Consider the following 18211-nt stretch of genomic DNA (forward strand, 5'->3'; position numbering starts at 1 on the left):
GTGATTAAATATCTTCCAACAAGCAAAAGTCCAGGACCAGATGGCTTCACAGGCGAATTCTCTCAAACATTTAGAGAAGAGCTAATAACTATCCTTCTCAAATTCTTCCAATTAAATACACCCAAAAATGTAGATCCAGGTCCTAAAAGCTAAGGGTGTGTTATACAAAAGAGTGAAGCTATAAGTAATACTTTCTGGACTACCCAGAAAATCAATGATAAAAATTTTTAAAAAGCTTTCAGGGTCTAATAACGGCCTTTATTTTGGAAACCAAACTAAGTGATTATGGTATGTATTAGCTAAGAAATGTGTGTGATTTTTCTTTCCCCAGTTTCAACCACTAAGGGTTATGCCCTCTGTGTGTTCTGTGGGTAGGTTATCTTTATTGGGAACCAGAGGTGAATGATTTAATCATTATTTCCTGCTAACATGTAGGCAGAAACCATATTTTATGTGAGTTTTTATCTCTAGAGCCTAGGACAGTACTTGACACCCAGGAGTAAGTGCTGAATGATTTTTCTTTAATGAATGATAACTTTTCATTACAATATTTCTCTCAGTCAAAATAATTACCCAATAGGTATGTTTTACTAACCAATTCTTTATAAAAAGTTGAGTATCTTTGTAAAGGGTCTTTCTTTTTAGAGAGATCCTGTAAGGTCTCCACGCAGACATGAGGAATACAAAGACTTTACCAAATTCTGGTAGTTCACATGAATGAAAGGAAGAGGTATGGTGTGTTTATTCAGGCCAAACAATAATACCTAGAGACAAATGACAACGAAATTTTTTTAAAAGAGGAAAATAATTTTTTAAAAGAGGAAAATAACAAAAGTCAACATTAATACACAATTAATGATAGAAGAGCATTCTGTTATCTTTCCTAAAGAAACTTATTCTTATTTTTTCCTGTGAGGAGATACAGGATCGTCATGCTTGAATCCTAGATCAACCATTTTCTAATTGGTGACCTTGGGTAAGTTACTTACTTTCTCTGTGATTTGATTCTCTCATGGGTACCATAGAGATTATAATAGTTCCAACTTTCTGGGGTCCTTGGAAGGATTAAATGAGAAAATAGATTTGAAATATTCAGAAGACTGGACAGCCTCACATGTAGTAGATACTCAATAAAGTTAGCTACTGTTATTATTCCTGAAACAACAATTTAGATAAACGTACCAGTGAGCATTATTCATTAGAATCAAATGCCAGAGGAAACTTCTGAGCAAGTTAGTGCTTTACCATTTATGCAAATTCTTTTTTCAAGGACTGAGAATATAACTTCACAGCACTGCATCAGATTAACTTGGCCCAGAGAGAACTGAATACCCCACCATGCTCTGGACACAGTGGCATAGTAGAAGCTATGATTCTTTCCTTTCCTGCCTCCTCTGCAAACTATAAATACCTGGGAGACAAAGATGGGCTTGATTTAATTCACCTCTGAATTCCAGAGCCTATCACAGTATCTGGCACCTTGTAAATGCTCACTAGATGTTTACTGAATGGATGACTAGCCATCACCCCATTTTAGCTCTTTTTTGACTGAGCTCCAGAGGCACAAAACCATATACCAACTACATGTCTCCACTTGGATGTCCCAGTTACCTCTGCTCACCAAGGTGATGCCTAGAGTGTTCCTCATTCTGCATTTCTGTCTCGGTGTCATGTAGCAGACACCTACAGCCTGTGTTTTCCAAAGTATCACTGTTTCTTCACTGTCTCTGGAACTTGCATTTTCTCTCCACGGCATTGCAAGTTTCCTCGTCTCTTTGTGTCCTTGCCTTCTCCTGCCAGAGTATTCTTTCTAAAATGCAAATCTAACCACAATGCTTCTTTGTATAAAATCTTCCAACGTCATCCCAAGAAGTTTGGCTAAAATTTTAATTCTTTAGTATGGCATCGTAGGCACTTACTTTTTCTCCTCTCGATATCTAGCGTCCTCTTTCCCACACTCCAGCTCACCCAGACATTTGGGTGACTTGCAGTCTCTGAACAGGTCCTCTACTTTCACAGATTCAAGATTTTTATATATGCTGTTGTCACTGCTGGGGGCATTCTCCCCTTCCCTTTACCTGGTCAACTCTAAAGTTCTGTATCATCTCCTGTGGGAAACGTTTTCTACTCTCTCCATTTGGATTCCATTTCCCGTGTGCTCACCTCTAACACATTCCCAGTTGTATAACTGTCTTTTTACTTCCCTGCACCCAGTGTTAGACTGAATTCTTGAGGTCAGAATGAAAAGAGCACTAAATGGGGAGTCAGAAGAAGTAGCCTCTACTCTCAGCCTTGCTGTCAACTCTCATCTTACTCTAGACAAATTATGAATGATGCTGGACCTCAGCTTTTATTGTATTTATTACAGTGCTCACCTAGATTATCTTTACATGGAATTGCAATAATTCCATAGGGAATACTTTAAAAATACATTTATAATATCTTTTATTCCATTCATTTCTGCAAAAGCTGATTTCTGTAAGGCAAAGCCACCTGGGCAATCCTCGTTGACTGTTAGTCACAATTGACAAGGCGACCAAGACCCAGCAACTCAGAGCAAAACAATGTAGTCAGGAACATTCTTCTGCTCTCTGCCATATAATTTTTTTTTTTTTTTGCCTCCGGACGCGCAGGCTCAGTGGCCATGGTTCACAGGCCCAGCTGCTCCGCAGCATGCCACGAACCCGTGTCCCCTGCATTGGCAGGTGGACTGTCAACCATTGCGCCACCAGGGAAGCTCTCTGCCATATAATTTTCACCAACTAAAATAAGTATTGTAAAGGCCAAAACCAAACAAAACAAAAACAACCAAGAGCCTTATAATATATGAGCATAAGGTACAAAGAGGCAAAGCCAAGAAAGGAAGCTAGATACAGGCAGAAATTTATCAGGATGTGCCTGTATGATAATTTAGGGATTGAGAGCAATACTTTTAAAGACAGACTTCCTGCGTTCAAATCCTAACTCTTTTATTTATTAGCTGTAACATGGACAAGTTCTGAGGCTCATTTTCCTTGCTTATCAAATAGGGATAATAATAATAAAACGTACCCCATAGTGATGTTGTGAGAATTAAATAAATTAATTCATATGAAGTATTTATAAAATGCCTGGTGCCAGTAATTTATGAAGCTATAGGTATTAAGAGGAAATAAAGGACAATAACTTAATCAAACCATAAAATGCAGCCACTGCATTTCAAAACAAAAGCCAAACATGGTTTTCTGAAGAATTGATCTATGTAATCAGAGATTATTTGATACTATTGATTGAAATATTGACCAGAATCATCATTAATGTTGACATTCTGCATAGCCTGCCAGTACTTATATGTTTGCCATAAGCTACATTACAGAAGAATGTAATATTTGGAAAACAAAAAAAGCAGAACCCTTAAGATAAGTATCACTGACCAAGAATTGAAACCTTACTTCTGCACCAAGCCTATTGAATTTAGTTGGATAGTAATCACTTTATGTATGATCAGAATTAAAAATACATTTACATTAATAAAAATACCTATAACCTGCTGGAATTATATTAAATTGTTCATAACAGAAAATTGTTCAAATAAAAACAAAACCAAAATAAACTTTTCAGCAATGTATTAACTTAGACTTACTGCAAAATACCTTATGGCCTATCATGAAAAAATCTTGGAAAACAACATTCTGAGTTGGTGACAGATAAAAGTTGGGGTCAGTTTTACATTAAAAACATACACCTGGTTGGTTTAAGAATCTACTTGAGGTATTTGACAATAATCTCCTGGATCATAGGACCATCAACTCTGTATTGAACATTGATCCCAATGGACTAGAACTGAACATCATTTCAGCTGTGTACATACCTTGGCCTGAACATGGACATTGAACCATTAATCAGTTTTCCATACAAATATTTTTTTGTAAGATTTGGACATCAAATAAAGTCCAACGTGTTTCAATTGAAACAGTCATATGGTATCTCTAGAGGAATAGTTTGGCAAATACAAATGTAAGTATTGAACACATATGCTAGAAAGGCAATAGGCATTTTCTTGGAGCTAAGGATATGAGTTTTAATTCAAAACTGAGCTCAATTTAGGCAGTTTATTTATTCATTTATTTTAATGAGTCAGTAAGGACAAGAGGTATATTTTATGTAGCCAATAAATGTTATCCTTCAAAACCAAGCCAAAGACACTCAGAAAGATTTTGGCAGGAACCTAAGAACCACTGGTATGGTAGTCTTTCAAGACTCAAACCAAATAACATATGACAAAAGTTCAAACTCAGTCTGGAGAATATTTTCAAGTTCGGTTTTATTCAGGATGAACTTTTTTTTTTTTTTTTTGGCGGTACGCGGGCCTCACACTGTTGCAGCCTCTCCCTTTGCGGAGCACAGGCTCCGGACGCGCAGGCTCAGCGGCCATGGCTCACGGGCCCAGCCGCTCCGCGGCATGTGGGATCTTCCCGGACCAGGGCACGAACCCGTGTCCCCTGCATCGCCAGGCGGACTCTCAACCACTGCACCACCAGGGAAGCCCTAAAAATGTCTTTTTAAAGAAACTTTTGATTACGTCACAGTTCCTTAAAAGAATGTGTATCTGAGTTCGCAGTATAAGTTCAATTTGTTCAAATGCATGCTTTGCTCATTCTGTTCTTTAATTGTCTACTTGGGAGCACTGGAAAACAGCCCTACTGGGAATAGATGTAAAGCAGTGTTGATGAGCAGAAAGTTACCTTGGATTATATTTACATCCAATGTAAAGCAGTGTAAGAATTCCACAGTGTAATAATAGTGATATCAATTATGCACATGAGTGATCACTATTCCACTTTATCAAATAATTTTTAGACCTACTATCATAGTGGCCCTATTTTTTAAAAGCTACATCTGAAGAAATTGAGAAAAAGAGAACACCAATGGTTTGATGTGTCCAACTCTCCTACCAAGCTTAGATAATCATATCTTTCATTTCAAGATGACAGCAGGTCTCTAAATATTATGTATAGAATGGAGTTAATGGAGTTAATATATGACTTCTTGAGTTGGAGGAAAGCTTTGTGCTTTGAGTTTAGCTTGGAACAGGCATTATAATATTACAGAATTGGCTGTAGACTTGGTGAGATTACCTTGATTCTGAATCTAATTTAGGGGCCAGTTCATAGAGATTGAGGATTCTTAGACGACATGAACCGTAACACCTACAGAGCTCAAGCGTGTCAGGAAATTGAAGTTCCAGGCCATTCCTACTTCAGAGGGACTCCTTAGGTGTGTAATTCTTTTTTTAAAATAATTAATAAATTAATTAATTTTTGGCTGCGTTGGGTCTTCGTTGCTGCGCGCGGGCTATCTCTAGTTGCGGCGAGCGGGGGCTACTCTTCGATGCGGTGCGCGGGCTTCTCATTGCGGAGGCTTATTTTGTTGCAGAGCACAGGCTCTAGGCGCGAGGGCTTCAGTAGTTGTGGCACATGGGCTCAGTAGTTGTGGCTCACGGGCTTAGTTGCTCCGTGGCACGTGGGATCTTCTCGGACCAGGGCTGGAACCCCTGTCCCCTGCATCGGCAGGCGGATTCTCAACCACTGCGCCACCCCGGAAGTCCCGGTGTGTAATTCTTGAAGGAAGGGATCTTGTCAGCCTTGTTCATCTCTGTACCACTGATTTCTGGAACAGTGCCGGTCACACAGAAGGAACTCAAGAAATGTTTCTAGAATGAAAGAATAAACCCTTACCCACCCCCGCACATACACACACATCTCTTGATACCACCAGCATGAGGGTACAAATGAGATCACATTAACATTAATTATGCAAATTTAACAGGTTCAGTGCTTCCTCTGTCTGAGTGATTTATTAGCCTCCCTCTCCCCAAATCTCCTGCAGTTTTTGTAGGTGTCCCTAACATGTGTCTACCTTGTGTATAAGAAGTCTACTCCAGCTCTTCTGACCTGGCTTCCTTGTTGCTGCTGCCTGTGGCACAAACAACTTGAGGGAGTGTCTCTTTATTCTCTTTGCTGTGGCTGAACAGTGAGAGAATGTGAGCACGGTGCTGCCCTTGACAAGAGTGCTTGTCCTGATGCTTCCGTGGCTGAAAAATCTTGAGTGTGCCTAATGGCAGAGTGTATATTTCAGTTTTCTGAGCACTGGAGCCATGCTGCATCCCACAAAGAAATAGGGAGAATCCTTCTTTCACGCCAACTTAATGTTACACTTGGACACTAGGAATCCACAAAGCCTATCTGATTTTCTTTAGTGTCCACTAGTACAAATATGACTTACTTGTACAAAAAGGTTCTCAGTTACTGCATTAGTTCTTTCTTGCCGCTGCACATGTAAGTGTAAGCGCATTGCATTTTAGCCAGACCAGTTTCCCTCCTGCTGTCTTGTTTAGATTTTTGTTTTCTCTTGGCAACATTCTCTGTTTTCATTTTTCTCCCTTTAATGTTCCCAAAGAGAGCTTTCGCTATCAATATGCACTTTAAAATGAATAAAGCTTTCTTTCTTTCTTATTTTTTTAGATAAAAAATGCAAATAGATTTCTTCCCATTTCCTAATGGATTGTCTCATGCATCTTCCTGGGTGCAACTACTCCACTCTGGAGGTCACAGCCATTATTAAGCTAATGTCTCCCAGCTACAAACCCACCCTGCTTTACTCAGCTGGAAGTGGACTGGGGGTGGTTGAACCACCTTTTTCCCTGGCAGCTATGGCCTATTAGGCTCTGCCAGGAGAGGGCACTAGAGGGAGACCTCATACTGGAGGAGGAAGGAGGAACGTACAGTTTCTGTTTCTTCTTGTTGGCTGTACCTCTGAGTGTCATCTAGCAACACTTCTTCACTCTGAAAGTGGCAGTCCATTCCAGTAGTAGCCCTTGATTCCAGGTTCTGGTTTTTCGAACACTCACAGGCCAGTCTCACCTTGCCCGCTCAGGGACACTAACTCCAGCTGACTCCCCCTGCCCAGCACTCCTTAGAGGTCTGTGTTCCCAGCTCCAGGGACTTAAGGGTCTGAGTTTCAGCAACATGGACATTTGCTTCAAGCTTAAAAGTTTAAATAACCTCTTTCCCTTTGTTCCTCCAGGCCAGAAGTGGTAACTGCTTCCTGCATATGCTAACTCCATGGTATTCTAAGGTAATTTTTTGCCTTTTTGGTCCCTCAGTAACTAGTGAGTATTTCTATTTCTTAAATTCTCTCTGTTAAGATAACTGGTGTGTGGTCTCCTAATTGGACTCCTGTCTCCCTCTTGTTGATGATTTCAATGCCTTTGTAACTGGCTTGTCTTGCTATTTACCCTGAGTACGCTGGATTCATATTTGCTCTCAAAATACCAAATTTAGCCTGATGGTCAATATTAATCTCAGAATGACTGTGATGGTTAATTTTGTGTGTCAGCTTGACTGCACCACAGGGTACCTAGTATTTGGACAAACATTATTCTAGGTGTTTCTGTGAGGGAAGATTTGGATGAGATTAACATTTAAATTGGTAAATTTTGAAGAAAGCAGATTACCTTACCTCATGTGGCTGGGTTCATTCAATCAGTGGAAGGTCTGAATAGAACAAAAACACCAGCTTTCTTGAGCAAGAAAGAATTCTCCAGCAGATGGCCTTTGGACTTCATCTGTAGCACTGGCTCTTCTGATTCTATAGCAGATGACCTTTGAACTGGAATTGCAGCATCACCTCTCCTGGGTCTCCAGCCTGCCAGCCCACCCTGAAGATTTTGGACTTTGCAGTCTCCGTAACTGCATGAGCCAATTCCTTCTAATAAATCTCTTTAAATAAATAAATCCTATTGATTCTGTTTCTCTGGAGAACCTTAACTAATACAATAACTATTAGGTATTTCTTGAAGAAATATTAATTGTTCTGCTTGGCCTCTTATACACTCTGCTACATTGGCTGGTTTGCTGGAAGCTATTACTTCTCTTGCCAACCTTGGTGACTATTCATGGACAGAGTGTTCCTGGAGTACCTTTTTTCTTGAAAAAAAACAGTATATTTTCTATATGTTATTTTATTTTGAAATTCCTCCCCTTCTTGTAATTAGCAGACAGGATCACATTGATATTTAGAGAAAGAGCTTACAGTACTGTATTAGTCAGCTAGTGCGGCCATAATGCTGCATAACAAATTCTCAGTGGCTTAAAACAACAAACATTTTAGTATCCTCATTCACAAGTCTACAGGTCAGCTGGGGTAGCTCTGCTTCAGGCTTTCTATGTTTTCATTCTGGGACCACTGGCTACCCAGGGCATGATGTTATGGCAGAGAGCAGGGGAACAAAATGGAAATCCAAACTGTGCAAGCACTTCTAAAGCCTCTGGTTGTATCATGTCTGCTGGTATTACATTAGGCACAGGAAATCACATGGTGAAGTCCTAAGTCAAATGGAGGGAAATTACACTCTGTCTACTGTGAATCCACAAGGATGGGAAAGAGTAATTCTATAGCACATATGTAACACATATAAAGAGATTCTTGCAAATCAATAAGAATTTTTTCCATCTTTTTAGTTGGAAACCCTAATAGAAAAAATGTAGAAAATTCACAAAAGAAAAAATATAAATGATAAAGAAACATAGGATGTTCAACCTTTTGATGTTCAACCTTTTCTGTAATCAAAGATGTGCTAATTTAAAACACTATAAGATGAAAGACCTGTACACTAGAAACTGTAAGGCATTGTTGAAAGAAATTGAAGAAGACACAAATAAGTGGAAATGTATTCCATGCTTTGGAAGAATTAACATTATTAAAATGTTACCTAAAGCAATCTATAGATTCAATACAGTCCCTATCAAACTCCCAGTGACATTTTTAACAGAAATAGAACAAAAAATTCTAAAATTTGTCTGGAACCACCAAAGACCCCAAACAACCAAGGTAATTCTGAGGAAAAAAAAAAAAACAAACCTGGAGGTATCACACGCCCTGATTTCAAGCTATATTACAAAGTTATAGTAATCAAAACAGCATGGTATTTGCAGAACAACAGAGAGATAACAACATAGGTCAATGGAACTGAATTAAGAGTCCAGAAATAAATCTACACATATGTGGACAATTAATTTACAATAAAGGAGTAAAGAATAAACAATGAAGAAAGGATAGTTTCTTCAATAAATGGTGTGGGAAACAAAAAATGAAACGATCACTATCTCACACTATAACACAAAAATCAACTCAAAATGAAATTAAAGACTTGACTGTAAGACCTGAAACTATAGAACCTTTAGAAGAAAACATAAGCAGTACGTTCTTTGACATCAGTCTTAGCAATATCTTTCTGCATGTGTCTCCTTAGGCAAGGGAAACAAAAGCAAAAGTAAACAAATGGGACTACATCAAACCAAAAATCTTCTGCACAGCCAAGGAAACCCTCAACAATACCAAAAGACAAATCACTTAAAGAGAGGAGACATTTGCAAATTGCATATCCAATAAGGGATTAATATCCAAAATATATAAAGAACTCATACAACTCAACAACAACAACAAAAAGCTAATTAAAAATGGGCAGAGGACCTGAATAGACATTTTCCCAAAGAAGACATACAGGTGGCCAATGGGCACATGAAAATATGTTCAACATTGTTAATCATTAGGGAAATGCAAATCAAAACCACAATGAGATATCACCTCATGGCCATTAGAATGGCTGTTATAAAAAGGCAAGGAATAACAATGTTGGAGAGGATGTAGAGAAAAGGGACCCCTCACACACAGTTGATGGGAGTGTAAATAGGTATAACCACAATGGAAAACAGTATGGAGATTCTCAAAAAATTAAGAATAGAACTACCATAACATCCATGTATCCCACTTCTGGGTATTTATCTAAAGAAAATGAAAACACCAAGTCAAAAAGATACATGCACCCTTATATTCATTACAGAATTATTAATAATAGCCAAGATATGGAAACAACCTAAGTGTTGATCAATGGATGGATGAATAAAGAAGATGTGGTACATATATACAATGGAATTCTACTCAGTCATAAAAAAGATGAAATCTTGCTATTTGTAACAACATGGATGGACCTTGACTGTATTAAGTGAAATAAGTCAGACAGAGAAAGACAAATACCATATGATTTCACTCATATGTGTATTATAAAAAACAAACAAACAAAGAAACAGAAAACCAAAATAAATGAATTAGCCAAACCAAACAAAAACATGTGGGTACAGAGAATACAGTATTGGTCACCGAAGAAGGGGCAGGGGACGAGGGTAAAATGGGTAAATGGGATCAACTGTATGGTAATGGGTAGAAACTAAATTTTTGGTGGTGAGCATGCTGTCATGTATACAGAAGTAGAAATATAATGTTGTCCACATGAAACCTATATGATGTTATGGACTAATGTTACCTCAATAAAACATAAATAAAATTGAAACAAATAGAAACATATCAATTTTTAAAAAGGGTAAGACTAAGCTATAGTTTTTAGACATGCCTAGTTGGATAATAAAACCACAAACATATGCAAGGGAGGATTACTATAAAAAGTAAGGATAGTGGTTACTTTTATTTTTTATTTTTTTTTTTTTGAGACTGTCAAGAGAATTTAAATACTTTATTATATAAAGTTATACCCAAAATTGTGCTTCATTTTTTCACTATATACTTTAACTCAAGGACATTTGTAAAAGTAGTACACTTCAGAAATCCTGGAAGAAATTCCACTAGCTATAGGCTATTTAAATACTGCTTACAGAAAGTATTAAAAACAACAACAGATGAGTACCAAAGAACTTGTTTACAAAACAGAAGTAGAGTAACAGATGTAGAATACAAACTTATGGTTACCAGGGGATAAGGGCAGCGGGGGTGGGGGGTGGGGATAAACTGGGAGATTGGGACTGACATGTACACACTACCATACATAAAACAGACAACTAGTAAGAACCTGCCGCATAGCACAGGGAACTCTACTCAATACTCTGTAATGGCCTATATGGGAAAAGAATCTTAAAAAAGAAAAGGAGTGCACGTGTATAATTGATTCACTTTGCTGTACACCCGAAACCAACAAAACATTGTAAATCAACTATACTCCAATAAATTTTTTTAAAAAAAAGTATTAAAGGGGGGCTTCCCTGGTGGCGCCAGTGGTTGAGAGTCCGCCTGCTGATGCAGGGGACATGGGTTTGTGCCCCGGTCCGGGAGGATCCCACGTGCCACGGAGCGGCTGGGAGCGGCTGGGCCCGTGGGCCATGGCTGCTGAGCCTGCGCATCCGGAGCCTGCGGGAGGGGCCACAACAGTGAGAGGCCGGCGCCGAAGAAAAACAAACAAAAAAAAGTATTAAAGGAAAGCCAGCACCATATAAACAGCATACACTTAAATCAAAGAGATGAATGCTTAACATACAGAGTAATGTTTTTTATTCACTGATAAACTGAAGGTCCATTTCCAGATGCTTCTCTTGTATACTTCATTTGTTTTGTTAGCAAGCAAAGCCCTGAAAGGGATGGCTTCATCTAGTCCTCAGACTCGGATCCATCTTCATCTTGACTAATCTGGAAGTAACGAAGTTCATAAGTCTCCTTGTCGGATGCAACCACACGAAGCCAATCACGAAGATTGTTCTTCTTAAGGTATTTCTTGGTGAGGTATTTCAAATACCTTTTAGAGAACTGTTTCTCAGAAGCAACTGTGATTTTACTCTTGAAGCGTTCAATGTGAACGACATTCCCAAAATTTCCAGTTTTTCCATTCACTTTAACCTTCTCCCGTAGAAACTGTTCCTATTTTAAAACAGAAAAAATGCCACACTAGGGAAGAAAACCCTAGATATTCACTAGGGAAGGTACCAAAATTTCCAGAATCAAAAATTCCATCTTCTACTGGATGAGTAAGGTCCAAATTAAACTTCCAGGTTGACTTCTTAGGCTTCTTGTCTTTCTTCACGGCCATCTTGCACGCCGGCAGCGCGATCAGAGAGATAGTGGTTACTTTTAAAGGGAAGGAGTATGTTAAGGGGAAATTGCAGGGGTTGGCTGACAAAGTTGTATTTCTTGATCTGTTTAGTAGTTAGGATTGTGTTTACCTTATTATAATGCACTAAGATACACATTTGTTCTTTGTGGTTTTCTGTGTATGTATTTTACTTTACAATAAAAAGATTTTAAAAGTAAAAAACAAAACAAAAAACAACTATGTTTTTACTCATAAGATTGAAAAAGAATAAAATAATTAACATTAACTCATATTAGCTGGAGAATGAGTTTGTGAATGTCAGTCTGGCAATGGGTATTATCATTTAGAATGCATATAACCAGTTACTCAGCAATTCCCCTTCTAAAAATTAAAAATAAATTGTGCAAAAATTTATGTACCAAATATTTACTATGGGAGAAAAGAAAAAATTGGCCAAACGAATTGAATAAAAATTTTTGGTGTCTTGCTTTTGCCTGAATATTATCATTATATACATGGCAGAGCTAAATTGATCATTTCATCTGTGGTATATAATCACAAATTTTGCACAGTGACGTAGTAGATTAAATTTACCAACGAAGTAACAAATTTACCACCACCAATGTAATGAATTTCTTTTCCACACTAAAAAATGTGCTTTTACTGTGAAATGTTAAAAAATATCTCTACAGGAAGGAAAAAATGAGATTAAAAATAAAGATAAAACTGAAAAAATGAAAAAAGGAAGGTTATCAGGCACCTCATTTTAACAAACTTTTTGGGTTTCATTGTGGGCCTTTGAAAAGGTTGACTTTTATAGCTTTATACCCAGAGCTTGCAAACCTTAGCACTTAACACACTTTGTCAGAAGCCTGTTTAGCAGATACTATGAAACTAGCATGGAAGGAAAAGATGTGCAGCATAATTGATGTTGAGCATTTTCCAGAAGTTTCTAGTAAAAAGTGACCTGAGGTGGTCGACCCAGGCTCATAATTTTGAGGGTCTTCCCAGTCAGGCAGGCATGCAGTGGGGTGGCGGAGGAACAGCTTCCCAGTTGCCACTAACAGACTATGGAGGCTGGAGCATGTTCAAGGACCTCAGCTCCATCCTTAATGTCATCTGACTTATGCCGGGTGACACTGTCCCTCCCCCATTTGCATATGCTCTTCACAAAGCATTTTTCCCCATGTTTACGGTTGTTCTCGATAGACTTTTCATTATATTCAACCTGCCTAAAAATGCTGGATGAGACAGATGGACAAAAGACATGATGTAAAGTTTTTCCTTCCAGATCTTCCCGCAAACCCAGGCCTGCACCCACCCTACTCAATTCTCCACACCCTACCTCAGTCCAACTCTCCTGAGGGATGGCTCTGCAAAATCACCTACTCCTATACAGAATCAATATGTGATTATGCAAATTGCTATTTGAACAACCTGACAAAGGTCAGTAAAGAATACAAAAAATATTAAGCTAATATTTAAATGGGTAGAAATCATATTAGGTACTTTGGTTTCAATTATTCACCACAGGAAAACTTCCATCAGAAGACGAGTTTAGAACATAATAGGCACAGAGAAAAACAAGTGTCAGAGGAAATGACTAACAGAAAAAAAGACAAAAAACACTGGGAAGGATTGACCCACATTGTTCAGTTTAATATGCAGTTCTAAATTTAATTTTGTGTATTTGCAGCTTTAGGGAAAAAATAATATGCAACAGTATTTATACCAGCCTTTACATTTCAAATTCATCAATCTAATTAAACAATGAAGTAATTAGAAGTTCTAAAATTGCAGGGAATATTCCATTACACATCTTTCTTTATCCTGAAGAATCTTCTTTTTGTTCAGAGTCGTTGTAAACCAAAACTTTTCGAAGCATTTTGGAGTAGTTGTAAGAGCATTAGGCTTGTAATCAACAGCACTGAGTCTGAGTACTAGGACCACTACCTAATAGCTGTTTGATTTTGGGTAAATGGCTTAATCTCTGTAAGCCTTAATTTTCTCATCTGTGCAATGGGTCTGATAAGATCTGTATTACAAACTTGCTGTGTGTCTTAAACAGCCCTACAACTCTCACGATTATGAAATAAGCATACCAGATACTTGAACTGATTGCAATATTCTCACTTTCAATTTTTATGGAAATTATTTTCCAAAACTATATATCATAAAAATATTATTCAATAGTTAGAATACTTGATTTTCTGTCTCATACCTTGCATAGCCTCTGTTTCCTCAAGATCCTCTCCACTCCTTTTCTTTTAAAGACAGAGGAGTTGGTGGTGGGCAGAGGTGGTTGAGAAAGAATAATGCAATCAGGGCTCTAATGCTTTCTCTGCTGGCTTTTGACCAATTCCCTTTTTTCTGCCCTGAATCTCAAGTTCACTTTTGTGGGTCCCAGGATCCTAGGGTCTCGTGGGTTCTTCAGGGTTATTGGGATGGCATCTCCACAGTATATGTCTTCCTCCCCACCTTTAGGGAAACTTGGCTCATTACTTGACTACATGGATTTAATCAAGTTCTTCTCCTCCAACTTGCTGCCTGTCTGCCACAATATTTTTTGAAATGTTTCCTATATGCTTGACTCCTCCCCTTTTTCTTGTCCTTTCTGACTATACCTTCTGTATACTTGCACTGTCTTGGGGACATTAACAAGTGTTGGGCTTGGGGATATTAACAAGTGTTGTTAATATGTCATGCCTAACCAGCTGTTTGAAAGAACAAGTCTGGAAATTTAAACGATAGGATTCAAACTAGACGTGAATAATGAAAAAGAGAAAATTTTTAAAACTTCAAGCAAAGGATGTATAAGAATTTTATTTTTCAGTTTCTGAAAAGGCGATCAATCTATACATTTAATTTGAGCACATCCACTATACAACTTTTAAGACAATGCACGAAAAAGCTTCAACACTTGTTTTTTAAATGTTTCTTTCTTTGGTGGTGGTGGTGGTGGCAGTGGGTATGGTGGTGGTGGGACACACTTCTTTTAAAAGCACATTTTTCAGGAGTTTTGTTAATCTGATTCTTTGAATTTATAAATAGGGCTTAATGAATAGGATCCAAAGAATGAGAACTAAAACTAAACACTCAACTAGCTTAAGTTCAAACTTCACTTTTTGAAGTTCATAGGGTGTTAAAAGATGCCTTTGACTTCGGTAAAAGATAAAAGATGGCTCTGATTTTTTTTTTTAAAGAATGTAATACTTTGCATCTGCTAAAAACTGATAAAATGAACCATGAACAGCGATTTAATCTTGGTAGCTGATACTCATCTGAGCAGTTTTGCTCGAGCTGTGTAACTGAAGAGACTTTGCTTTTGCCCAGAGCATACGTCTCTTATCTGCTGTTTTAAAACGGAAAACAAGTAGAAAGTTAAAATTGAGGTAGGATTACCACTACATTCAAAGAAATAAAATAAAAGACAAAGATCTGATTCTGAACACTTACAAAAACATAGTAGCATATTAACATGAAGTTTAAGTCAATATAGTTTCATATGAATTTCTATTCGTTTGTAGAAAAGAAACCTGGCTTTTCAAATTGAGCCTCGCCAAATGTCTGCAGTTAGCAAGTCTCCATTAATTTAAGATCTGCTCCTTACTCTGGGCTTTTGGGAAACGGAATTAGGTCACTCAATATTTCATGAACCACTAAAAAACCAAAATACAATTTATTAGAATATACTAAAAATACACTTGCCAAATAAATCACAAAATTACTGTCAGCTGTTTAGCAAATCTTTCCAAGTGTTGCATCAAATTATAGAGAACTGGGTCCTTTTAACAAACAGCATAACCAGTAGAGGGATAAATTTGCATGGGAAAGGGAATACTTGCACCTGTCTATCAAAGCATCTTTTATCTAAGATAGAGATGGAAACCTGAAAATTGTCTTACAAAGTTTTTTTGTTTTAAAGTGTTCTTACCAGACACCCAAAAGCACATGTTATAAAAAAAAAAAATCTTTACAGGAGACATCTACTAGTGCTGGTACCAGTGTTCAATACATGTTGGTTGTGTGAACGTCAATTGAGCGATAATCTCATGTTAATTACTCATTTCTTTGTGCTTTTCATTCCTTGGTTAAACACAAGTATTTGATTGAGGCAGTTGCTCTCTTTGAAAGAAATAGAACTTTGAGAGGAAATCAAATTTTGAAAAGGAAGTGAATAGCCAAATGGTCAAAACCACCCTTGCAAGCAATTAAACAAAAATGCTGTGATCACAGCACCGTGGTGTCTGACGTTGTTACATGGGCCATCGGGATCGTTTTAACATTTAGGAAGCATTCAATTCTTTTCAGAATCACATTTATCTATCTTCTTTCAGTTGTGACATCAGTCTACAGATGTCAAATTTTTACCATTTATATAAATTCTTCGAAACCCCAGGCCTTAGAAACAATTCTGGGTCTTTTCCTCCAGACTATGGTATTTCATCCTAATTGAGGCCTGTAGCTTCCCATGAGCTATTGAAACTGTTTATATTAACAAGATGTACATACTGCCAGGAAACATACCATTTCCAGCCTTTGTGGACTAGGTTCCAGCATTTAACAACTGATGTTTTCTCTCCATATGGCTCAGGCTCATGAAGGACCAAAGTAGTCACGTAGCAAAACTGTATCTTGGAGGCCAGAAAAAATTTTTTAGCATAACTTTGTTTATTGTTTTCTGGATCTTTCTGTTCCTTCGCTATAGATGAAAGCTGCTTCTCCTTTGCTTATAAAAACTGTATTTATGTTTATATTCTTGTATAAGTCTGTGCTCCAAGGATTGAAGCTTCATCTAATTTCTGTATTCATCACTTAGAATTCTCCTTTCACTGGAGCTCTGTTTCCCTTGTAGACACAGGACAGCAGATGTTAGTTGTGTCAGCAAAACCAAGATTTCCTGATTTCCTTTGTTCTAAGCAATTTCCTCACCTTGCATTACAGGTCAGTCTGAAAGATTCTGTTAGAAATCCTACATATTTCATACAAAGGCATGCAAAATCAATTTCTAGAATGAAATGGAAAAAAAAACCAAAACAAAAACATGCTTAAGAGAAAGAATTTAGATCAGAAGTTTGCTTGATATGTACGCCCAGGCTAAAGATAGTTAAATAATACTAAGAAATAGTATCAGCAAATTATAGAAGCCTGATAGAGTAAGAAATATAAATAACAGGGCTTCCCTGGTGGCGCAGTGGTTGAGAATCTGCCTGCCAATGCAGGGGACAAGGGTTCGAACCCTGGTCTGGGAAGATCCCACATGCTGCAGAGCAACTAGGCCCGTGAGCCACAACTACTGAGCCTGCGTGTCTGGAGCCTGTGCCCCACAATAAGAGAGGCCGCGATAGTGAAAGGCCCGCACACCGCGATGAAGAGCGGCCCCCGGTCGCCACAACAAGAGAAAGCCCTCGCACAGAAACGAAGACCCAACACAGCCAAAAATAAAAATAAATAAATAAAAAAAATTTAAGAAATATAAATAACAAATAAACAAATACATAAGTAACATACACAGAAATATTTTAAAAATTTATTTAATTAATATAAATTTAAAACTGTATTTCTAATATATTTATAAATACATTTATATTAAATAATATAATAGAAATATATTTCATTCTAGTGATGTATTTATGAGACCATATAATGCAGTGATTAATAGCAAAGACTCTGAAGGCACTCTAGCTGGCTAAAATATTGACTCTGCTGCTTTGAGAATTTGACAAATTAAAACATTACTACTAGGTACGTGATTAGCACAAATAATCAGTGTTTGCTGTTATTAGTCCTTTGTAGAGTCCTGGAAATTTTTGGATACATTCTTCTCCAAAATCTTGTTTTGCTAGATTTCATGAGAAAAACACACCTCTTTGCATTAATATGTTTTCAAAATATGTAAAAAATCCAAATATGCAAATCATTTTAATAGATACAGCTTGGCTGCTTGCTTCTCGATAAGTTCTAGGAAAGGGTTTACTGTCACCAAAAAATTCTCCCTAAATTACACTCCTGTCTGCATTACTTTAGTGCCTATAAATAGGAAATCCATCCTGGGATTATCAGAGAGGGTGACCTACCTTTGATCTGAGTATCTTGTCTTTGCTGCTAGATTAGAGGACAAAATAGCTTATGTCCTTGTAACCCTCAATCCAGAACTTTGTGTCCTTTTGGACTTAGTTTTCATGTAAGACAGAGAAATATCTTCAGGGGAAAATTATGTTATTGAACAATAGAGCAGAAAGTGACTTTGGAGGTCACGGGGCCTACTCTTACTTTCCTAGAACTGACATTCTGAGA

General features: G+C 37.6%; 1 protein-coding gene across 1 annotated transcript in view; it reads left to right on the forward strand.

Annotated features, from left to right (window-relative positions):
- The first annotated feature begins 909 nt into the window (after positions 1-909).
- HPGDS (hematopoietic prostaglandin D synthase) overlaps positions 910-18211 on the forward strand; it is a 57839-nt gene continuing 40537 nt past the window's right edge. Inside the window, exons 1-2 of the mRNA XM_079921057.1 lie at positions 910-976; positions 7066-7116. Coding sequence (XP_079777183.1) covers positions 7093-7116 — 24 coding nt within the window. The 5' untranslated portion in view covers positions 910-976; positions 7066-7092. The remainder of the gene's footprint in view (positions 977-7065; positions 7117-18211) is intronic.

The sequence above is a fragment of the Stenella coeruleoalba genome (genome assembly GCF_951394435.1).
Source record: "Stenella coeruleoalba genome assembly, chromosome: 4".
Taxonomy (NCBI): domain Eukaryota; kingdom Metazoa; phylum Chordata; class Mammalia; order Artiodactyla; family Delphinidae; genus Stenella; species Stenella coeruleoalba.